The sequence below is a fragment of the Xiphias gladius genome, chromosome 18 (assembly GCF_016859285.1).
Source record: "Xiphias gladius isolate SHS-SW01 ecotype Sanya breed wild chromosome 18, ASM1685928v1, whole genome shotgun sequence".
Classification (NCBI taxonomy): Eukaryota; Metazoa; Chordata; class Actinopteri; order Istiophoriformes; family Xiphiidae; genus Xiphias; species Xiphias gladius.
In genome coordinates, this window is record NC_053417.1 from 4657371 (window position 1) to 4681944 (window position 24574).

At 42.1% G+C, this 24574-nt stretch overlaps 4 protein-coding genes and 1 long non-coding RNA gene across 8 annotated transcripts in view; 3 read left to right on the forward strand and 2 right to left on the reverse strand.

Annotated features, from left to right (window-relative positions):
- The first annotated feature begins 49 nt into the window (after positions 1-49).
- Positions 50-10258, forward strand: sars1 (seryl-tRNA synthetase 1). The gene is made up of 11 exons (XM_040153712.1): positions 50-264; positions 1406-1476; positions 1603-1683; positions 1854-2012; positions 3419-3562; positions 3752-3907; positions 5555-5776; positions 6076-6205; positions 7038-7195; positions 7734-7863; positions 9216-10258. The coding sequence occupies exons 1-11, from the start codon at positions 129-131 to the stop codon at positions 9371-9373; spliced, it is 1545 nt and encodes a 514-aa protein (XP_040009646.1). The 5' UTR covers positions 50-128; the 3' UTR covers positions 9374-10258.
- A 583-nt stretch (positions 10259-10841) lies between these two features.
- Positions 10842-12986, forward strand: LOC120803967 (PTB domain-containing engulfment adapter protein 1-like). The gene is made up of 7 exons (XM_040153044.1): positions 10842-10874; positions 10968-11037; positions 11291-11362; positions 11913-12011; positions 12131-12268; positions 12427-12531; positions 12767-12986. The coding sequence occupies exons 2-7, from the start codon at positions 10990-10992 to the stop codon at positions 12827-12829; spliced, it is 525 nt and encodes a 174-aa protein (XP_040008978.1). The 5' UTR covers positions 10842-10874; positions 10968-10989; the 3' UTR covers positions 12830-12986.
- LOC120803968 lies at positions 12048-14087 on the reverse strand. The gene is made up of 2 exons (XR_005709389.1): positions 13997-14087; positions 12048-12221 (listed from the first exon to the last, which is right to left on the reverse strand). It is a non-coding gene; the product is annotated as an uncharacterized LOC120803968 (long non-coding RNA).
- tmem106c (transmembrane protein 106C) lies at positions 14040-22003 on the forward strand. Its single transcript, XM_040153043.1, has 7 exons — positions 14040-14276; positions 14802-14865; positions 15629-15788; positions 16515-16655; positions 17621-17670; positions 18940-18993; positions 20182-22003. The coding sequence occupies exons 1-7, from the start codon at positions 14063-14065 to the stop codon at positions 20348-20350; spliced, it is 852 nt and encodes a 283-aa protein (XP_040008977.1). The 5' UTR covers positions 14040-14062; the 3' UTR covers positions 20351-22003.
- Positions 22004-22390: 387 nt separating this feature from the next.
- The window catches only part of tns2a (tensin 2a), a 53847-nt gene continuing 51663 nt past the window's right edge, over positions 22391-24574 (reverse strand). For all 4 annotated transcript variants that reach the window (XM_040153040.1, XM_040153041.1, XM_040153039.1 and 1 more), the window contains one exon: positions 22391-24516. In XM_040153040.1, the coding sequence (XP_040008974.1) occupies positions 24378-24516 (139 nt within the window). In that variant the 3' untranslated portion in view covers positions 22391-24377. The remainder of the gene's footprint in view (positions 24517-24574) is intronic.

Below are 24574 nucleotides of genomic sequence, written 5' to 3' on the forward strand. Positions count from 1 at the left end.
ACATATTGATATAACAACTCAAACTGAGATTACGGTTTAGCTACTTGAGCAACAAGATCTGGCAACCCGGTTGTAGGAGTCATCGTTGCGAGCTCATTCAGGTTCTCTCTGAGAGACGGCGTGGAAAGATGGTGCTCGACTTGGACCTGTTTCGGACCGACAAAGGCGGCGATCCAGAAATCATCCGGGAGACTCAGAGGAAGAGGTTTAAAGATGTAACACTCGTTGATAAACTGGTCGCTGCAGATACAGAGTGGAGAAAATGTAAGCGCCGTTTCATTTCTGTTTCAATCATAGTAGCTAACGTCAGCGCGGTGGCTAATGATGCTAATATTAGCATAACCTCAGTGCATTATCCACTGGAGAGGAGCTCACGCGAAACTCCATTAAAAATCTGGTCGTTTTCATTGTACGTAGGCGAATACAGCCAACCTTTACATCCCATCTGAGGCATTAAAAGACTTAGCACATTTTTGGGACCCTGTCTGCTATTCGGTATATTGAAATGCAAAGAAAAGCTCTTAGGAATATACTTTTATAGTGAATTTGATTGGTATGTCCACGTCCTGCTAAACGACTTCCACCACAGTAGCGAAACGTTAGCTAGACTGCAGTGGACTGCTAAGTTAACCGTTGAAATGCTAAAGAAAAGGCTGCTGGGTGCATTATATTCATGCCCTATTTATCAGTGGCCACTATTTTGACTGTATGTAAAAAAAATAAAAATAAAAAAATACCTTGTACTGTCGTGAACGATTGTTAATAAGTAAGGCAACAATTTATGGCCAGATTTGAATGGAGTTTGGTATGATGATCTCACAACAGGGAGGCAGCAGCACGCAATGGGGCTAATGCTAGCGCAGGGAGCACCATTCAGCGAGCCATATGGTCATCCTCCACGTAGTTAAAGGACGCCACGTAGTAAAAGGCTTCAAACAGACAGAAGCCAAGCACCAGTTAACCATGCGTTCCCAAAATCTTATTGACAGGTATAATGCGAAGTGTCGGCTAACGCTAAGGCCGGGTTAGCTAGCGATGCCGGGTAATAACGTGCAATCTGATGCAATCCCAGCCAGCAACATGTCAAATCAACCTCGCCCTGCACTGCAGCTACAGACGGTGCCATTCTGACCCCGCATGATAAGATCAGGGATTTTTGCCAGCGCATTGTTGCCATCATTTAAATGACGAAGATAGTTTGTTTACGTTTTTATTATAGTTTTTGACTGTATGAGGGTGAGCTGTTGTTAACCCCCTGCAACCCCTGTCACCAGGTTACTAGGCCTGGTACTGCAGCTCTCTCTCTCTCTCTCACACACATACATACACACACACACACACACACACACATAAGGTTAGCTCAGTCCCATGATGCACTGACTGACTGTGATTTACCCCCTAACAGGCCGCTTCACTGCAGACAACCTCAATAAAGCAAAGAACCTCTGCAGCAAGAGCATTGGGGAAAAAATGAAGGTACGAAAGCATCAGGAGCAGAAGTCAGTATGTGTCCACTAGTCATTTTAAAACTGGACAGACCTGAGAAGAAATTTGAAATGTTCAAGCAGTTTATTTTCATCCCTTTCTATGTTGTGAATGCAGAGGAAAGAACCAGTTGGGGAGGATGAGTCTGTACCTGAAGAAGCACAGAATCTGGAGTCCCTGACGGCCGAAACGCTATCGGTACGACTGTCTGTGTTTTAAGCACTTAATGCACACATGCAGCCACATATGTGGGGATTTGTTAAAGGAACCTATACAAAAAAAAATACAGATGAAATTTAAAGCCTACATATTAGTTTCTTTCTTTGCATCTCCTCACTTGATTGCATGTCCACGTTTCTCTGTGTCAGGCCCTGACAGTAACCCAGATCAAGAAGGTGCGTTTATTGGTGGACGAGGCAGTGGAGAAAACTGACGGTGAGAGGATAAAGCTGGAGGCGGAGCGCTTTGAGTACCTGAGGGAGATCGGCAACCTTCTGCACCCATCCGTACCCATCAGCGATGATGAGGTGGGTGGTGTGACGTCGGCAGATCTGATTCCTGTGATCACTGATTCCATGACTTGGGTTTAATGAAGTATTTTAAGCAGATGTAAATCCACTGTCATTTTAATTATTTTCACACTGATTGACACGATCTTCAACACTTAAGTGGATTAGATGTTACATGACACAGCAGTTATCAGGACATGTCATACTAAAATGTCCAAATTGAACAAAGCTGAAAAACACGCCTGTGCAGTATCACTAAGATGTGAAATGATTCAAAATCATACCATCTTACAGTAATTGTATTATTTTTAAGTTGAAGTGTAGGGTGTTTGATCTTCTGAATGATTAAAAACAAACAGGTTAGATAGAGTGCATTGAGAATATGGGTCCCAAACTACAAGACATGCGATCCCCAGTCAAGGCTTATTGCATGAACACGGTTCTAAAATAATCCGTGAACACCACAGCTCCCTGGGTTGGGTCTAATGCAACATGGTTCCACATGGTAAGGAACTGCCTGAACAAGTAAGAATCCAGATTGAGACTTCATAAGAGCTTCTGATTCAGCACGAGGATTATCTGTGGAAACTGGTGTTTCTGTGACTAATCAGACAGTGGGAAGGACCTTACATGAACTCAGCCTGTATGGACGGAGTCCGAGAAGAAGTGGACAAAACTGCAAGATTAAACTTGGCCAAAGGATGAATGATGAACGTTGGCAGCACATTCTTTGAAACCAAAATACATTTTTCCAGATCATACGGGGTCCAGCATGTTTGTTTGGATCTGGCCTGGACTACCACAGTGACCGCACCGTGCCGACTGTTAAACATGGCGGTTGGAGTATGCCGATACGGGGCTACATGACAATGAACCCAAACACCCTGCGAAGATAACACAAGCATTTGTAAAGAAGAAAAAAGTGCAAACTATGATCTGGCTGAGCACGTCCCTTGTCTTGAATCCAACGGAACACCTTTGAAGTACTTTATAGCAGAATTCGGCAACAAAACCCTTCCAGCAAAAAATGCAGCTGATAAGAATCCTCGGTGAGGAACAACAGAATGTCTCTCCGCAGATTTGTGCATGACTGGTCTCATCCACAGCCAGGAGGATAGAATCTGTCATCATCAATAAAATGTAAAATAAAAAAAATGAAATGAAATGAAATGAAATAAAGAATGAAAGAGTATCTGATCAACGGCTCCCAGCCCAGTGATATTCAGTTTAGTGATATCAAACAGATACAAGCTGTTGATCCTCGCATTTGAGAAGCTGGAACCAGACAGAGTTTGGCATTTCTGCTTGAAAACCTGCTTGACAGTTATCAGAATGAACGTAAATAATTTTCTGTCAATCAACCGATTGGCTTCTTCCAATCCTTTTAATAACCAATCATATTTGCTCTTGTTTCCCCCTGACAGGATGCAGACAACAAGGTGGAGCGTACCTGGGGCGACTGCACTGTCCAGAAGAAGTACTCCCATGTGGACCTGGTGGTCATGATCGATGGCTTTGATGGAGAAAGGGGAGCGGTTGTGGCTGGGAGCAGAGGTTACTTTTTGAAGGTGGGTTCGACACATGTACGGACACCCACGCAGTGCACAAACAAGGACATTTTTTCCTATTTTGATTCCAACCAAAATAATAGTTTGAATTAGCAAAGATACACCCAAAGGGAAGAACCGTGACCACCATTTTGCTTCCTGGCCTGCGAATCGAGAGACCAGCTGTTGAGTCTCCTGTGTTGCATTTAGGGGCCACTGGTGTTCCTGGAGCAGGCTCTGATCAATTGCGCCTTAAGGATTCTCTACAGCAAGAAATATACCATGCTCTACACACCCTTCTTCATGAGGAAAGAGGTCATGCAGGAGGTCGCCCAGCTCAGCCAGTTTGACGAAGAGCTTTACAAGGTACGCGCACTTCTACTGAATTCTTCGACTTTCTATGATAACTTGGATTTCAATTAACAAGCTGTAGTCATGGATGTGACTGGAGTTAAAGCGCAGCTGTGAAGGGGCATATGCTGTCCTGCAGAGTCGTGCATATTGCAACAATGAGCAGGAGATGAAATTGTTTTAATAAGTGCGGAAATAACAATTCCAACCATATTAATACCATTTGGAATGAGATGTTGAGGCGTTTGCATTCTTCTGACCATGCCTCGTAGGTTTGGCAGTGCCACCTGGAGGACCTAACAAAGAGCTGCACTTTCTAGAGAAGAAGGGGTAGCGGTACACTTAGTTATTCTACATATAGTGATGTGATGAGCAATGATTTTCAGCTTCAGAATGCTGCTCCACTGACGGCCACTATAGAAGATACTGAACATCGCAATGTTGTAACCCACTCGAGAACTAAAGCTCTTAAAGCACTTGGGACCTTTTTTTTAAATAGCAGAACATTCGGTGAATTACATGAAATGGACGTATAGCGTGGTCTCAGAATTAACCCGGGCTGCAAATAACCATCATTTTTTAAAATTTTTTAAATCAGTTAATCTGCTGATTGTTTTCTCGATTAATCTTAGTTTTGACATGTCTTGTTTTGTCCATTCAGCAGTACAAACCCACAAGATATTCACTGTGCTGTTGTGCATGACAAAAAAAAACAAAATTCTCATACGTCCCACTAGATTTAAAGCATAACAGTGGAAAACAGTTCACTGCATTGAAAATCAGTTTGATAACTGTACATGATTTTGTATACATTTCCAATTCATAGTGTGTATTAATGTGAGAAAATATTCTTATTAAAATTTGATATTGATGTGAACAATTATGATATTACTATACAGTTTACTATATACTGTGGTGAAACATACCTGTGGTAACAATGCTTCCGACAGTTTTGTTACCATCATTACTCTGACTGTTTTCATAGGGGACCGCGAGCACAGCACCTCATTAGCAGAACCTGTCTGGCTCAGGCTACTGTGGCCACGACTAGCGCATAATGCGCAGACTATAATTGTGCCGTGGTCCATCTCTCTTGTTTTAAGTGCACTTAAATGGTTTTAACCATTTCCAGAGACAATATGCTGCATCTGGAGTCATTCCCAGTTCGCTTTCCTAAACTTTAAGCAACCAGCCTGCTTTTTTGTCTGAGCTAAATACAGCATTTCAGGAAAGTTTGATGAATTTTGTGATAATCCTGGGAATTTTTTTTTTTTTTTTTTTGGGCTACTCATCATAGCGTGAAACATCCCTACCTGCTAGTGCTTAATGTTTAGGATACAGCCTCTGTTACTGATGTTTGCTTGGTCGCGGTGGAGGTGGAAACACTGCAGTGGGGCTGCTTGCTGTGTTGAAAGAGGGCTGGAAGATGCTGTTTTTCTCTTCTCTTCACATGAACAACGGACTGGATAACTAACTAGACTGTTGATAAATTTACGCGTCTTGAGTTTTATAGTTCTTCAAAGCTGTCGTAAAATTGATCTGCCTTTTGTTAAACAGTCCTCAAGTCCAAACCTGCAAAAGTGCAGTCTCATTCACAGTTAGCTGGATCCGTGGATTTCTGTCTCTTGTTCCTTCCTCTCATCCCCTGTATGTTTACATCAGGTCATCGGTAAGAGCAGTGAGAAGTCAGACGACAGCGCCATAGATGAGAAGTACCTCATCGCCACCTCTGAGCAGCCAATCGCAGCCTTCCTGAGGGAGGAGTGGCTCAAGCCCGAGGACCTTCCCATCCGCTACGCCGGCTTCTCCACCTGCTTCAGACAGGAAGTGGGCTCCCATGGCCGAGACACCCGCGGGATCTTCAGGGTGCACCAGTTTGAAAAGGTCAAAAATAATACATCATCGTCAGTGAAATACAGTTGAAATGAATAAATAGTCCCTTCTTATCACTTCTAGTTATCTCCATTATTATCCAAGAACATATAAACATATATGCTAAACACACACTGAAGTAGTTTGAATGAGAATAATCATTAATATTCAAGTAAACAGGGTATTGGGAATCAATATGTATAATTGATTTTAAAACATTCAGTTGTGTATAGTGATTTTTTCTTTTGTCATTTTTAGATGTATAGATGCTGGAATTGATCCACAAAGTTTTCATGTCTCTCTCCTTTTAGATTGAGCAGTTTGTCTATGCCTCCCCACATGACGGCAAGTCCTGGGAGATGTTCGATGAGATGATCGGGACGGCAGAAGAGTTCTACCAGTCGCTGGGAATCCCTTATCGCATCGTCAACATTGTCTCCGGTAGGTCCGATATCATACTGTGCGGTCTTAGCTGCCTCGCGTCTGAAGCTGTTTGAAAAGTATCTAATAAACGGATAGGTCTGACTTTTGGTCCTTTCCAGTCAAATAGGAACACAAGCTTTCAGCGCAGGGAACTAGAAAGTGAAGAATTACTCCACAAATACAAAAGTTGTGAATGCTTCTGTTTGTTCCTACCACTTCTTAAGAATGGTCAGGATCAGGCAAAATAGATCGCTACCATATTAACATTTGAGTTTGTTGTTTTGAAATGTTATTTTAGCACTCAACAAGACAACAACAGAGTCAAGAGTCGGGCTGTTCTTTGAGTGACTGATGTGAAAATGACCCCTGCTTGAAAACTAGCATGGATGTGCTGTTTTTTTAATTTTTTTATTTTCTCGTCTTTTTGCTCCAGTGCATAACTGCAACCTAACAAATAATGTTAAGCATCAGATTTGTTTCTCTCACTCTCTCTCTCCCACTCCTGCATAACTTTGTCTTGGCTAACTAGGAAGTCCTAAAACCTCTGTAACATTAAACCAAATTGCCCGCACAAGTCCCTAATTGATGCAGTTAGTACAAATTGATACAAACCACCACTGCTTGTTTTCTATTAGTACAATACACTCCTTGTTTTCAGAGAGGATTTTTCGAGGCAGTGATACACAGTGCATTCAGGCAGTTGGCCTGGTGTTATTTGGGAGGAGACCTGTCGGCTGCTCAAAAGTCACTAGACAGGGCTTAAACCCCAGCTGCTGTTAGAACAGTAAGAGCCTGCATCATGATCAGACCATGATATCAGCTAACTACTTACTTCTGCATGTCATCGTAGGTGCCCTGAATCATGCAGCCAGCAAGAAGCTGGATCTGGAGGCCTGGTTCCCTGGCTCAGGTGCTTTCAGAGAGCTGGTCTCCTGCTCAAACTGCACTGACTACCAGGCCAGGCGCCTCCGCATCCGCTACGGACAGACCAAAAAAATGATGGACAAGGTGAGCCCTCAGTTCCAACACCGCTGTGCATCTTGACAAAGGTGCGTATGTAACCAAACCTCCTGAGATGCTCGTGCAGCCTCAACTGTTGTTGGGCAGTTAGAGGAGTGCCAGCCAGGCAACTGAGATTTGGCTTGTTTTCTTTTCCTCCAGAAGTCGACAACAGTTTACTCCACTGTACGTCAAGAAGTGGCCTTATTAACATGCTATTTGAATTAAAGAGAGACTTGGGACATAATCACCAAGACATCCTCTTGGTGATGCTCCAAGGTTTTATCGACTGCTGTCTCTCTTCCCTTCTGCTCGCTGAGAGTTAAATGCATTTAAAATCAAAATGTAAAAATGAGACAATCAAAACACTTCCTGCTCCAAGGCTTTCTGCAAGATGTGATAACGGCATTACTGAAATAATGAGATGTCTACAGCTCAAAGTATCGCTTGGAAGCAACAGAAAGTCATTGAGTTCCCTTGGAGGATGTTTTATCCCTTCTTTTGCTGCATACTCTAAACACACTTCCTCTTTCTGCACGTTACGTAGGCAGACTTTGTGCACATGTTGAACGCCACCATGTGCGCCACCACACGTGTGATGTGCGCCATCCTGGAGAATTACCAGACCGAAGAAGGCATCATTGTTCCAGAGAAGCTCAGGGAGTTCATGCCTCCCGGTAAGCTGTTCCGAATGGTTTCACTCCTGGTGTGTGCAGTCCTTATTCAGAAAGATTTGAAATAGCTGTTAGGGAGCATGTTGGTCGGTGAAGAAATACAGACCAAGTGAATAACTAGGAGTAAATTCCTTTGGAACTTCAGCGTACGCTCCGTACACACGATGATAGTGTGTGCTCCTCATGCACAATGTAAAAACTAATAACTCATACAAGGTATTAATCAGAGCTAGTGCCATAAATCAGTCAGGCTCATATATTGGCTGATATTAGCTCAATGCAGATATAGTTGAATCGGTGTCAATGTCGCTTGATAAGTAAAGGAAATTGCACTACAGGATACTAAACTGGTTTTGAGGTTAATTGAAAACAATATCACCATTACATAGTTTGTCCACCAGAGGGCACTGACACATTGATTTTTACACTGCAAATTGTCTCACTCGGTATCTATCTTGGTCACAATTTAAAAAAGAAAAACAAATCTAAGGTGTCAATTTTAAGATTGCATGATTATGTTTTTGTTGGAAAAAAAATTACTATTGACCCTTTTTTTTTTTTCTTTTCTTTTCTTTTATACACCCAAATGTTGGCCTCAAAAATCCAGTATCAGGCAGGCTTCAGTATGGCCTCTTGAGCGTTACTAAGTTCATTAATTTTGGACTATAAAAAAAACAAAAAACTGGATTTTCACTTGTCTGTCTGAAGTGGTTAAATTGTGCAAGTCTTTTTAAAGGTGCTAAACTACAGCTAAATTTAAAAACGGCACAATGCATGCTGAAGACCAGTGTATCACACCCACACAATAACAATACAAGTTCCAAAACACTTGTTTGATGAGTGAAAAAGTACAGGGGACAAATGCTCAGCCAAAATTTGCCTGAAGTTGACTTGAAATACATTCTGGAGCAGCTGACAGAAACACACGTTTTCGGAGTTGGAACCTTCTTAAAGGAATAGTTTGGCACTGGCAGGCTCGCACGTTTTTGCCAAGAGTAAGATGAGAAGAGTGATACAATATTCATCTCTATATAATATATATGAAGCCGCAGCCAGTTAGCTTAGCTTAGCACAAAGACTGGAAGCAGGGGGAAACAACTAGCCTGGTTATCAATACAATTTAATATAAGTCTACCAGCACCTTTCTTAAATGTCAAACTATTCCTTCAAGCAGTGTCACGGTTGAACTGTGTCTGTGGAGGTTTTCATTGCCTCACCTATATATCCACAGATTTAGGTTCTCCGGGAATTTTTCAATGTGGAAATTATTAAATTGATATGGAATGTTATAAGAGCCTTTGTTTTTTTGTTAGGAGGCTTAAATGTGTTTTTCCCTCCGGCTGTCTGTCCTCCAGGTTTGACAGAGATCATTAAGTTCGTCAAGCCCGCTCCTATTGATCAGGAGATGTCTAAAAAGTCAAAGAAACAGCAGGAAGGAGGGAAGAAGAAGAAGCAGGGAGGAGACCAGAACCTGCCTAACGCCATGGAGAGCATGTCCGTCAACGACTCATAGACTCCAGTACACCACGACAATGTTGCTTCACTAACCTCCCAGATAGAAACTGATGGACTAGAGCCTTGTGTGTAATCGTCTGGGGTCAGTTGAGCAGTTTCTCCAAACTTGAACGGATACAGTTAGAAAAACAAGAAATAAACCTCTCAAGTAGGCACTTAATGTTGCCCTTACCTTTATACTGAAGGCCTGGCTCTATCCCATCTGTGTCAATCTGAAAGGATGGTGTTCTTCATCTCAGCTATTCCTCCCCTCATTTACATAAAGCACACTGAAAAAGGGATCATTCCGTGCTCTCACCCATCCACAGTCCACTTCAGAGTCCACTGACCACCTGTCTGTCTGTCTGTCACTTTTTCATACCTGCAGCAACACAGTGCCTAAAAATGAACTACTTAAGCTGTCTGGGGGACTGAGCGGAGTCTGACTGTATTCGGAGTCAGCGGCGACATTTCCGGCTCTCACTTCCATGGCAGTTAGTAGTTTCTGTGACTGGTGGGTAGTGCAGATGAACCACTGGTTGTATACAGGTACATGTACAATCTGGAACCTTCATTTATCAGCTTTCGTTGAGACCATAACCAGCATCTCTTCTGTGATTACTTCATGTCTGAAATGGCTTTAAAATTACTGCTAAAATGTAAAAATCTATCTTGTGAAAAAGATCAGGTATTTTAACTGTGTTTCAGGCTTCCCTTCATGTTGTCTCTGACCACAACCATCATTTCGACTGTTGTTGCTTGATGTCATTGTTGCTCAATTTGCTGTTCGCTATGATTGAGACCTTGACATATTTACTTGCCAATATAAAGATATATATATATATGATTGAGCATTGATGAAGTGGCACTCACTGTAAACAAATAAATACAGTTGATATGGAAATTCTTTTGTGTGTGTGGTTTTTCGATGCGTCTGCGTGTCTCTGAAGTTTTAAAACTGCTGTTACGTATAAATTCACACAACTGTATCACTTAAATTTTTTTCAACTGAAAGCCAACAAAATGAACAGATGCAGTCTCCAGTCAAAGTATCAGTGAGAACTCACCAAAAACCATCTTATCCTTTAAATTCATGCAGTTCTGAACCACTTTAACATAACAGCATGGTCAAAACAGCCTTGTCTTGGTGACCAATGCTATCTCATTATATTTATTCATTTAGCAGAAGCTTCTGCCCAAAGCAACTTACGAGTGAGGCAACTTAGGGCTCAGTGTCTGGCCCGCGGACACTTTGGCACACAGACCGGAGGGGGGCGGGGATCGAACCGCCCACCCTGTGACCAGCGGAATACCACCTAAGCCACAGCTGCCCCCCCCGGGTTCAGTTCTTGATGGATCATCAAAACGTATCCATGAAACTTACAGGCAGCCTTGATATCTGATAAAGGGCAATAAGGAAGACATGGAGGTAACCTATTAACTCCAGTAGACTTTACACCCATCCATTTGTAACAGAGTAAGAAGCCAACTCACTCTGGTTGTAGCACATTTACAAAAAGGTGAGATTAACCTTCAGTCTCAGTTGACTCAAATATCTCCATAACCCTTAATGCTTGTTTTGAATGTCTTAATTCTTCTGTGACAACCGGCAGGTGAAGTGCCAGGCGCGTCGAGATGAGTGACACTTCAGAAGATGACAATGAGATCTCCTTTCGGGTAAAGGTAAATACAGATTTCTGACAGTTCAAAATCTGAAGTCGGACAATAATGAAAAAGTGAGGATGCTTTTGATTAGTTCTGGGAGTTGAACAATATAGTGTACGTTGTGTAATTTGGCTCCGTTTGTCATGGACTGGACTTGTGGCAGTGTAAATCAAGTAAACGTACACGCTTTGGATATGCGTGTATTCAAGACATCTTGTTTAAAATGCCAATTACTAGTTTTGTTTCATGTGTGTTTCTCTCTCAAAACTAGTTTCTTGGGCGAGTTGAGGTAGTTCGCCCTGATGGACTACAGGTCCTGGATGAAGCAGCTCAGTGTCTCAAGGTCAGTAAATACTGCACCACTAACAAACTGTTAAAGCTGCTGTTTTTTTTAAGCCATTTAAAATGGTCCATCATTTTTAGCCATGCTAGCAGCTTGGCTCTATGGGATGGCAATGTCTGTCGGTCCACCACTTTGGTCCAGATGGAAATATCTCAACATCCACTGGATGGACTCCCAGGACATTCAGGGTCCCCGGAGGATGAATCCTAATGACTGTAGTGATTTCAAAGTAGCGCCACCATAAAGTTTACGTTTTTGGTTATTGAAACCGTCTCAACAGCTATTGGATGGATTGCTATGACAGTTGGTGGAGATATTCATGGTGCCCTGAGGATGAATCCTAATGAACCTGGTTTTCCCGTTTTTTCCTGTAGCATCATGAAGTTCCCGTTTGTGTTTTTTCGGTACTCCTCCTACAGTATACAGGACCTAGCATGGATGGCACCTGATTCCCAGATTGATTATTTTTATGAACCTCTCATGTTGTCTGCAGATATACAGTGACAAGCATGGCGTAATCCATACCCTCTTTTGGCTCTCTCATCCCTAGACGCCAGATAAATACTCCCCAGAAAAAGCGGCCAAGAAGAGCAAAGTCCATCTCTTCGTGTCCCTGAGTGGGATAGACATTTTGGAAAACAAATCCAAGGTGTGTGACAAAAGTGTAACGGTTATCAGACCAGTCCTAGGATGCACACAATTTAATTACACATCTTGCTCACTTTGAATCATCACTTTGCATCTTCTCATTATCTTTCCTATCCTCAGTTTTTGTTGTACACATGCCCTCTCTCCACGGTTTCCTTCTGTGCCGTCCTGCCGTCCTCACCCAAAGTCTTCGGCTTCGTGGCCAGACACCCTGCAGCAGACATGTACCACTGTTATTTGTTCCAGAGCAAGACGTTTGTGAGTATTCCCAGTCCAGCATAACAGACGCTGTGCACTCTCTGAATGAATAATTTGGTGATTTATTGTTTTTATTGGAGGAGACCACTAATATGACCGTTGAAAAACAATACGATAAATGAGATCTTCAGGCATGAATTTCTAAAAAACTTTTTCAGTCTCATGTGCTGGTCTCAGTTATTGGGGATGCCTTCCGAGCATCGAAAAAGGGGGAGAACGTCAGGGGAGGACGAGACCTGATAGTGGAGGCCCTCAGACATAAGGTTAGGTCCATTTATTGTTCATTACTGTCAGGGTTTGGACTCATTCTTTTTCAGTTCAAGCCATATTACGTCATTTTGTTATGGTAGGGACTTTATTTCAGCTGGTTCTGAATAGGTTTTCAGTTTATCTTCACAGCTGACTTCAAAGGGAATTAATACCAGCTCTTACCAAACGACAATGTCATATTCAGTAGTGCATATTTACAGCTGTCCCCTCTTTCTCATTCTTCTTCAGAGTAAAATGCTCCAGAGAGAGAATTCTGAGCTGAAGAGGAAGCTCGCAGGACAGACCAACTAAAAATAACAGTGTACGATGTTGCATTTGTACGCCCAGAAAATACTTGATGTATAAGTAACTGTCTTGAATGCAGCACTTCCCCTCGATACTGCATTTAAGCAAATGGTGGAACACAGAAAAGGAAAGAGGAGTTAACTAGAGGGAAGATGTAAATTAGAACTGGTTTTGAGAAGGAATTAATTAACTTCTTAATGTTTTATAATAATAATAATAATAATAATAATAATAATAATTACTGTTGAATTCACTGTAATTGTGTAATCAGCATCCATACCAGTAGAGGGCAGCAACAATCTCTTCAAGTGTCATCCCACCCTACTGTCAAACGCACTGGGCTGCTGCGTCGCCTTCAAGGTGCCGTAAATAGTGAATGGAATTGTCGACTTTACAGGAAGAATCTAAGGTCTTACTACCACAGGCAAAAACGAAAGATGACCTGGACCGCCGAATTGCTGTGTGAATGTCACTAAGATCTGGATCGTAATAAGTGAGAATGTATCTGATGTCAGCGACTAATGGTAGAATCATTGTTTGCAACTGTACAACAAATTGATAATAAATAGAGCCTACATGCGTGGTTTGCTGTATTCTGTTTGTTCGACATCGAAAACACGAAATTACTTACTCGACTTCTCACGGCTTTTGCGGCGTGCGCCACTCGCTTGAATGCGCCGACGAGTCGAGTTTATTTATTGGTGCGTGGTCATGCGGCGCACCGCGGGGCACGTGAAGGCAACACAACATGAACGCAAACTTTGGTGTGACAGACCGCAGGGAGTGAACGCTGGTGGAAGGACGACTTTGTGATGGCGACGTGGACTTGTTTTGTCTAAAAGGTAAGTAAAGTTTGTGTGATGCAGCTAACTTAACGTTGCAGACGGCCACAGCCGGCGGTAGCTCAGCGCTAGCTCCTAGAACACCTGTTAGCAAATTAGCCAGCGTTAGCTTAGAGGCTCTAACCGCTAACAGCAAAATTCCGCGACGTTAACGTTGCAATTGAACTGATTTGTTAGTCCTGTGCGTGTCAGCTAATTTAACAGGGATGATTACATTTTATTGGCGGACGCGGGGTCATGAATCATAACTGCCATTATGCTCCTGAGTCAATTCGCTAACACTTTTCTTTTTTTTTTTTTCATCTCGGCCGAAGGGTTCTTTGTCACCCACCTGCAGACGCCCAGTAGTCAGTGTGGAAACTCGGGTCGTGCCATCCGCAGGCGAGCTGAGCCCGCCATGGGGACGCGGTGGTCTCGAAGCGGCAGCAGTCTGTCGCTCCTCCCAGAGAGGCAGACCTCTCTGCGGCGGGGAGAGGACAGGGACTCCGACAATGACTCTTTGGATGGGCTCGTTAGACCGGAGGACATAGCCCAGTTCCCCTACGTGGAGTTCACCGGGAGGGACAGCATAACGTGCCCGACGTGTCAGGGCACTGGACGGATACCATCAGGTGAGTGGAGACGGTTGAATATGAACGACCGTGGACGCGGCAGAGAATTTCATGTGAGCGTGAAATGATACAGTCGCCTCACCGAAGGTCGACTGCTGCCTGGGAAAAGTGTGTTGTATTTTCTCAGACCATGGCTGTAACTGCAGCAGAGTTAAAACACATTTAAACATTTCGAGGTCTCAGATGTCTTGAAAAAAACGTGTCGTTACGATGTGCAGCCGGACCGGTCGTGTGCAAACAGCTGGCGCAGTAAATGGCACACAGGTTTACAGTCGTCTGCATTTTTCTGTTCCTGTTTTCTGTGCTGGCATCTCCTTCAAACGGGTACAGTGTTAAAGAGCCCTAAGTGTAACTTGAAACGAACCTTTTCTAATAGTGTGGCATTGCATGTGTTTTTATTTTAATTCGAGCAGAAGACCGTCGTCATGCAATTTTAGAGGCTTGCCGTGGGTCCAAAAAGACCGTGTATTGGAAGAGGAAACACTAACCATCATGTTACATGACCTGTTATCTCTTGCCTGATAGGTCAAGTGAATGAACTGGTTGCATTGATCCCATACAGTGACCAAAGACTGCAGCCCCAAAGAACGTAAGTAACCAAAACTTACTAATACAATGGCAAGAAAGAGGAAATGAAGCCTTTGGAATTATTCACATTTATCTATAAATATGACTTAAAATGTGGTCAGGACTTCCTCTAAGTTACAATTATGAACAAACACAATCTGCAGTCTGTTTAAACTAACAACCCACAAATCAATGTGTTGTTCTTGTCCACATTGAAAACATTATTCAAACATTCGCAGTGTAGGTTGGAAAAAGCAAGTGATGCCCTGTGAGAAGGAATGGTCCAGAATTCCTCCTGAATGTTGTGCAGGTCTAATCTTTAGAGGATACTGCTGCCAAAGGACTTCTGGTCGGTTATTAAAGCTAAGGGTTCACATACTTTTGCCACCAGCACTATGAATGTTTAATGGGTTTATTCACTAAAGACATGAAAGAGTCTAATTGTTTGTGTGTTATTAGCTTAAGCACATTGTCTCTTTTCTTTATCTTGTGACTTAGAGGTAGGTCAGATCGCATTTTATGGCCAGTTAATTCAGAAAAACCGGGTCGTTCCGAAGGGGTTCACTTACCTTTTCTTGCCACCGTATGTATCTGGCTTTCTTGGTGCTGAAAAGATTGGATTTCTGTGCCCACCGAACATTTATTTCTGCAGTACTCAAAGCCAAACAAAATTTACATGTCATTCAGTAACGTAGTTTGAATTGATCCAGGTGTGTACAGGTGTTGTTCAGTTAGTACGGTGCACGACACTTTAAAGAAGAGAGTCGACGTTTTCTCTGTCCTAGGAAGCTGTATGTGGTCTTGTCAGTTGTGCTGTGCCTCCTGGCCTCTTCGCTCGTTGCCTTCTTCCTCTTTCCTCGCTCGGTGGTCGTGGTGGATGACGGGATACGCTCGGTGACTGTTCGCTTTGACCACTCCAATATGAAGGTCCTGATGAACATGACGGTAGGTTTTCTCCTGTACCTGCAGCACACCACAGCTTTTCCATACCCTGAATTAAATTCCACACACTAAAATAGAGATTTGTGTGGTATAAGAAATAGTAAGTCAGTGGTCGGGTCCTTTTTTTTTTGTTTCTCGAATCCTAATTAGAGCTGAAGTGATTAGTCAGTTGACTAAAATGTAATTGCCGACTACTTTTGATAATCGGTTAATTAATCAATAATCATATTATATCAAGCTAATATGCCAAACATACCCTAGCTCCACATTTGCAAATGTGAGGCTTTGATGCTTTTATTTGTTATATGTGTCAGTAAAATAAATTTCCTCGGGTTTTGGACTGTTGATGGGTTACACGACCAATTTCAAAGGTGACATGTAGTGTGATTTGAAAATCTCATTTCAGATGTTCTCTTTGTGTGAGAATTGCCTCAGTAGTCGAACTGTTGTGCGTTAGTCTAATTTTAACCTGAACAACCTAACGCAGTCCATCACAGTACCTGTTCAAGACGTGTCCTTTGTGTATCAGAGGTACTCATTCAACAGAAGAAGAGACTTTGTAGGCAGTTTTTTCACGTTCTAGTTTTTGTGACTTCCTGTTTGCGCAGAAAGTGTACTGCCTGTCACCACTCCTGACACCAGAATTTGAACAAATATGGCAGGTCGAAAAATGTATGTTGGTAGATGATAGTATTTGTCGCATCTCACTGTGTACTCCGTTTTGCTCAGAGCACACTCAACTTCAGCAACCCAAACTTCTTCTCGGTGCTGGTTCAGAGTGTGAGCTGCCAGGTCCTTTACATGAAGACAGTGATTGGTACTCAGCAGCTAGACAATGCCACCACCATCCAGCCGCTCAGTGAGAGTCAGGTACGGGAAAATACACATTCAAAATGCACACACTCACTTCGTATAATCATTCAATAGGTTTTATATAGTTTAGAATAAAAGATTTGTCTACTTTCTTAATAAATATTGTTCTGTGTACATAATAAACATTATCACTGGTGCTCCAGTGACATTAGAGCTTTCTGGTACAGAGTTCAATATGCAAACAACTGCATCACCTGTAAAGCATGCTGGAAGGTGTCTCTGCTGCAGGATGTAGTCTCTGTTTGACAAAACGAGCTCCCAGCTCTTCTGCACACAAAAATCTCCTGCTAAAGGTTAAATGCTTGAAGACTTTAGTGAAATGAGCCGCGTACTCGGCCACTGACTTAAAACTGGAAACTAAAGGACGAGTCTGGTGATATGCTATACTCCTCTTACTGTCCACAAATCCCATCCTTTTCCTCTGTGCCATAGAGCTCTGTTGTTGTCCAAAACTTAAAGTTAAAAACACAGAAGTGAGCCAACCTGTTGCACTGGTTCACATGTTCTTTCATGCTGATGGAGATACGCACTGCAGTTTATTGTGAGTCAGTCCCACATATTCTCCTGCCGCTGTAAATACTCCCTGGTGTACTGAATCCGCAGCTGACGATAGTCCCCCACGCACAAATTTCCTTCTGTTTGTGTAACATTTGTTAAAAACTACAGTGCTCAGCATAGGAATTTACTGAGCCTTTTTTTAAAATGATAGTATTATTCTTAACCCATTTTTTAAGACTTGCATCTTCAGTAAGAAACAATTTCAGTGGTGCAGTGAAAGATGGAAATATTGTAGAATGATGCATCTTGGTTTTATTCTTCTTATGAACCCTGTTGACCATAACAGCAGTGTGGAAAATCACTGCTGATAGAATGTCTGTGTTTGCCATTACGTTACTTCCTATTTCACTCTAGATAACTACACTTTGAGCTTTACTGTTGTGTAACTTACCAATCCCTTGCAGGTGAACTACACTGTCAGTGTGGAGATTGGTAGCAGTGCACCCTATGTCTAGTAAGTGTTGATTTTCTATCTAGACTTTATCCCATCAGCAAATTAAGCAGATAAAAGGTATGGAGTTGATTCCAAGTGTTGAATTTGCATTTGGTATCTGTTCATGGGAACTCTTAATATGTGGTCCAAAGCAGTGTCGATGCAAATGAAAGAGGCCATCGTGAGGCTGAAAAAACAAAACAAACACATCAGACGGATGGCAGAAACTTTAGGAGTGGCCAAATCAACAATTTGGTACATTCTTAAAAAGAAGGAACGTACAGACGAACTCAGCACCACCAAAATGCCTGGAAGACCACGGAAGACAACTAAAGTGGATGATTTCTGAATTTTTTCCTTGGTGAAGGAAAACCCTTAACAACATCTAGCCAGGTCAAGAACCCTCTCAAGGAAGCAGGCGTATCATTGTCAAAGTCTACAATCAAGAGACCTCTTCATGAATGTAAATACAGAGGGTTTACCACAAGATGCAAACCCCTGGTAACACCTAAGAACAGAAAGGCCAGATTAGACTTTACCAGAAAACATCTACAAAAAGCCTGCCGAGCTCTGGAACAAGATTGAACTTGTACCAGAATGATGGAGGGAGAAGAGTATGGAGAAGGAAAGGAAAGGCTCATGATCCAAAGCCACCACATCATCTGTCAAAAATGGCGGAGACAGCGCTATGGCATGGACATGTATGGCTGCCAATGGGACTGGGTTATTGATGACGTGACTGCTGATAGAAGTAGCAGGATGAATTCTGAAGTGTATAGGTCTATACTGTCTGCACAGATTCAGCCAAATACTGCAAAACTGACAGGACGGTGCTTCACAGTACAGATGGATAATGACCCAAAACATACTGTGAAAGCAACCCAAGTGCTTCTTAAGGCAGGAAATGGGATATTCTTCAATGGGCAAGTCAGTCACCTGACCTAAACCCAACTGAGCACGCTTTTCACGTACTGAAGACAAAACTGAGGGCAGTAAGACCCATAAACAAGCAGCAACTGAAGGCGGCTGCAGTAAAGGCCCAGCAAAGCATGTCAAGGGAAGAAACCCAGCATTTGGTGATGTCCATGGGTTCCAGACTTCAGGCAGTCACTGACTGCAAAGGATTTTCATATATATAATATGATTATACACAGCATTCAAACCAGTTACGGGTTTTAAGGACATTGTTGCTGATCGGTGTATTTCTGGCTGAAGGGTTGGTTTAGAAGCATACCCAAAAGCCATTAGCACAATTTAACAGTCTAAACCCCTGCTTTGTGCCTTTTTCAGTGCCTTCTGCACCATGCCCAGCATCAAGGTCCACAACATAGTTGTATTTATGCAGTAAGTACCTCTTTACCTTGAGAAAATGCTTCTTTCTGCTTTTATCACTGTCTTCTTTTTGTCCTGTTTCTTTTGTTATGGTTTTTACTTGGATCGTCACGGAGTTGGGAAAAGTTGTTAGATCTTTTATTTAAGTGAAAGTATCGACTAGAAACAGTGTAAAAATTCCCCCTTACAAATAAGTCCTTCATTCTTGAGTGATTGTACAGACGTATTAGCAGCAAAACATTGTACACTTTAAGCAGCTAAAGTACTTGTTGTGCATTATCCTTTCCCAGTGTTTGTTTTATTACTTTATTTATTTGTTTATTTATTAAAGGTTTATTAACACTGGTGCCTTAAGGTCTTGAACAGAATTTTGGATGTAGCTAACTATTTTATAGTCTTTGGCTTTATAGTCTTGGGCAGTATAATCTTGTAAAACCTCAGTCTTATAAAGAGCTTTCTGCCCTAAAAACCTTTGTGTACTAAGAATTCTTAAGTTTTTAATTTAAATCAATTTCTTGAAAATACGTTCTAGGAAACTGTGTGTATCTTGACACATGAAAGAATAAAGCAGGTTGAAATATTCCCAGTACGCTTTTTTGTCACTTAAGATTAAGATAAGAGGGAGATTTTTTTTTTTTTTTTCTTCAGGGAATTATGGCAGTCAGATAAATGTGGTGCAGTAAAAAAAAAATGCAAATATGTCCCACGGAAATGTAGTGAAGCAGAAGTAGAAAGTAGCATGCACCAGAAATACTCGACCAAAGCACAAGTACTTGAGTAAATGAACGTCCCACCGCTGCTTCATCATAACTTTTGCTTATCAGCCTACAGCAGAGGCATTCACAGCTGTGTGTGTCAGGTCAGGTACCACTGACAGCGGTGTTACCACATCAACCACTTCCTTCGTGTTACCCAATGTGTGAAATTCTTACCATTGCTTGCTATTTTAGAAATGACTTCATTTCTTGCTTTGTAGTTCAGACGAAAGAAGCAGGATTTCACACACTGGAAGCGACTGCAGCCGTTCTTTCTGCAGGTGCAATTTTGCCGGCTGATTATTGAGACAGCTGTGGGAAAAGCTGTTTTGAGATGATTCCTGTGGTCACATCATGCATTTTGTCTGTAGCTAATTGATTTAGACAGGCAGCATTGTATGCAGCAGCTCGGTCTTTATTCCTCTGTCCGCTTGCCTGTTTTCAGAACGTCAGTGAAAACCTCGTACATGGTGCGAACATCCCAGAACAGCCTCGAGGCCTATCGCTACATAGACTGCGGTTCCAACACCACATTCCACCAGACAGCCAAGCGTCTGAGGCACCTCTCCGCTACCCACTCCCCAGCCACATCCCTCGGCCCCCCTCTGCCGTAAGCTGAACGGTCCCGGACGGCGTGGACCATTTCTCTGGAGGAGGTGGAGGTGATGTTGGTGTCAACTCCAGGATGGATTCTGCTCTCCCTTGCAGAGGAAACCACTAGCAACAGAAATACCAAATTATGCTTTCTTCCAAGCTCAAGCAGAATAGGTAACACACAGCTGCTGTTAGCTTGTGCCACTGAATGATGCAGCTGTTTCCTGGAAAACACGGGTGTGCTGAAGGTATGTTGTAAAAGGCAACAGGACTTGTTTTTCTGACTGCATATTTGTTTTCCTCGGACAGCCCTGAGGCAACAGATGAGTGGTTTTATTGTGGTGGTTGTCAGGGATCTGTAAGAAAAAATGCAGCTTCGTGACCTTTCTATTGCGCGGTCAGTATTGCTACAATACCTTATTTGTCATTTCTGGAAGTGGGTATTTCCTGCCACAGCAGCCAGTTTTGGTTTTTATTTGTCTTATTGGGGCTTATGATTGCTATTTCAGACATGCTGACAGAATCAGCAGAGGCAAATTGAATGAGTCATTGCCAACGAGTGCCCCTGTTTTGGAAACAGGACAAATGTCAGAGAAAGCTCTTTTATTTAAAGGGAGTGGCCAACATCCCAGCTGACAATGAAGTGCCAGGAATGACCCTTTTGCCACAGCTTTAATTAACACTGCAGAGCTCTGACTGTGTCTCCTGCTGCTGTCGTAACATCACGAGAGCGTCCTTCAGCATAGCTTGAAAAACAAGGCACTGGCCTGCTGTTTCTATTTAGGATTTAACGCAAGGGATCATGTACTGACTGTTACTGCACCTTTGAAACTGGGAGATATTGTTCCTGTCACATGTTTTGTTTTTAAATGAAATAAGTTATTTCTAGATACCCTTCATCTCAGCAAGTCTAAGCACACTGACTTTAGATTCAGGGTATAGGTCACGGTGTCACAGGTAGGACTACAGTTCTCACACTAGATTTAATTTAACAAATCAGTGAAGCTCGGGTGGTGATGTGACCTAATCTCCGATGTTGTAATCACTCAATAGTAAACTAGTTAAAAAGTTCTTTTCTTTTACACTCCCACTTAAGATACTTGAAGAGGAATCTGGGGCCCTGAATATATGATCGCAGCAATGTGCCTCATCCAGTATAAGCTGCTGATCATCTGTATATAGTATCCTCTCCACCATGGCCTTAGCGATGCCGATGTGCAATAGTAAACAGCGTCTAAACATCATGGCTGAGAGTGTGTGAGTGTGTGAAACTGACCATAATAGATTTACGCTGTTTTTTATTTTTTTTTTTCCTTTTGGCTTTTCCTTCACCTGTGTGTTTTGCTCAACTCCTCTGCTGCTTATCAAATGCCAAATGTATCTGTAGAGCATTTCATTCCATCAAGTCTGTTATCTGAGTCTGCCTGTTGGTAGAGGCCGACTGAAGCGTTATGTCACCAAGTGTTCGCAATTACGTCTGCTAGTGTCGGCTCTGTGTAGAGTTGTCTGTCACTATGGAAACAGAATGACTTTTTTTTTTTTTTTTTTTTTTTTAAAGGGACTGTTTGTAAATTTATGACTGAAAGATTTTACCAAGGTTTTAAAAAATTACAATGTATATTTTTGTGCTTTGCTCTAATTTGAAAAAAGATATTAAAGGGAATTGTGAATAAATAAAATTAATAATGAACACCACTATCAGAATTTTTTATTTTGCCAACCACCACCACAACAGGAAATTAATCAGCAACTACACTGATAAGCGATCGATAGTTTCCTTACCTGTCCAGGTTCCAGCTTCTAAAATGTGAGGATGTGATGCTTTTCTCTGTTTAATTTCATTGGAAACTGAATATCTTTGGCTTTTGTACTGTTGGTTGGACAGAACGAGACATTCAAAGAAATCATCTCTGGGAAACTGGGATAGGCATTTCTTTTCTTTTTAGCTTTTTCTTATATTAAGCAATTAATCCTCAAAATAATCAGCAGATGAATCGATAATGAAAATAATCGTTAGTTGCAGCTCTATGAACCAATGACGCAAAAGCACTTTAGGTACCACATCATTTCAGTTTAATTCTAGTTTTCATTTTTTGCATACAAAATAGCATATTATTCTTTTCAAAAAACCAAATGTTTCCTTTTTTATGTCTCATACACTGTCCTATAGCTGCATGTGAAAATATATTACTACATAATATAGAGATCAACAAGAAAACAGACCACAATATATTATCGCTGTAATACAAGTAGTGTTTTTCTAGGTTTTTACCAAACAAGGCAACACACTAAATAAATGCATAGTAAAAATACAAGAAGCAATAAGTAAAAAAATATAGCTAGGTAAAAAGCTTATTAATACAAGAGTGCTGGGTCTTTGGTTAAGTACATCTGTCTTGAGGCCACTGCCTTCCTTATGTGTGTTTACCTCTCTTCTCTTGGATAACGTGTGAATAAGTCTTATACTGGATTTTGTCACAAGATGTGAATCAGTGAATGAACACCAAACATTTCACAGCAGTGGTGTGGTTTAACACTCTACGTCCTTCCCCATCTAGCTTTTTCCCAATTTCACATGCATTTCTTTAACAGTGGACGTAACTATACCCAACATATTTACCTCAATGCCCTCAACAAACACACGCACGCACGCACGCACACACGCCACTCCCTCGCACACACTCGTTAAAAAGTTAAAAACCTCACGTTCATGTTTACTTTCATTAGAGAGTTATGTCTCTCACTCGCTCCGATTATTATGTGTACATGAGTGGGGAAAAAAAAAAAAAAATTATGATTGTCGATTATGATGAAACGTGTTACGCTGCTAAAGGTGTCGTGGGGTTGAAGGCAAGAGTGGCTGTAGATATGCTGTACATACATCTGAATACCTGAACATCTCTAGATATAGAAACTAAATTACATCATCAGGGCTTTGGTCACTTTTTTAAACAAGGGATTTTGTAACGATACAAAATATAAACACCTGCTGTTTTTAAAGGCAGTTATGGAGTCTGAATGTTGAACCGTACAGCGCTTTGTTGCTCTGTGTCCTTAAAGCTGCTTTAAGGACTTCTATCATTGTTCGACTGGACACCAGCCGGACCTAGATGATAAAAGTATTTATGGTATTTAACCATCATCTACCGGGGGCCTGTATCACGAAGCAAGTTCAACTCTCAACTCACGTCTGGCTCTCTTAAGAGCTTTACCTTCGGTGAGGACTGCACGGACATCATGCAGCTGGTTACCAACTGGCTCGGTTAACTGTCAGTTTACCTATTCAGCTATGAGCATGTTAATTTGAAAGGGTCAAAGTTCTCAGTCTCAGCCAATTGCTCGCAACATCATCAGTGCTAAGGTTCTGGAGTGAGTTAGGGTTTCAGAGCCGACATATGGACACGGAGGAAGGAAGCGGGAGCACAGATCCGTGCGTCATTGCCAATATACTCCTGTTAAAAGTGAGCCAGCTTCATGATTCCAGAAAAAAAACCTGAGTTGTGCCCAAAGATAGCTGGCTAACCCACTTCATGACACAGGTCCCTGTCAGATGTAGAGGATGTCTTCTTTTACCAGGAAAGCCATTGCGGATTGTTGAGGTTTCCTCTGCAGCCTCCTCATACTTGGAGGAGTTGTAAGGCTATACATTATGGCTTGTTTGATCACTCTGTTTTATGATGTTTTTTTCATCCAACAATACGTGACTATATTAGAAAACTGAAATGTTTTGCAGTATATTTTCCAATCAGGCCTTTTGGAAAAGGGGGAGGCTGTTTAGGAGCAGACAGAGTGGCAAATTAACAAGTGAAAAACCTTCGGTAGGGATCCTGGACTAAGATTTTTCAACTGCTTTCTGAATGTATTTACACCTGACAATAAGAAAGTCTTTGTCACATCATCGACTGATGGACAAAGATCGGTGTCATCGCCCAAACTTAGAGAACACAAGCACTGGCACTCGGCCATTACTGTGCAGTAAATGCCGCGTCAATACTATATGCTGCATGCCACTGCTTGTATGCTCCGAGTTCCATTTCCTCTCTTTGTCTATCGGCGCTGCGACAGCATGACCTTGTTGATAAAGTTGACGATGGCCGAGGCAGGCTGTTCGGGGTCCAACTCGGCGAACATGTGGCAAACGTTCTCTGCCACGCTGCCGGGCTTCTTGGCTACGAAACCAAACACCCTGAGAAGGGAAGGGGTCGAGAAAGAGGATGTGAGACAACAGGTTACGGAGAAAGACA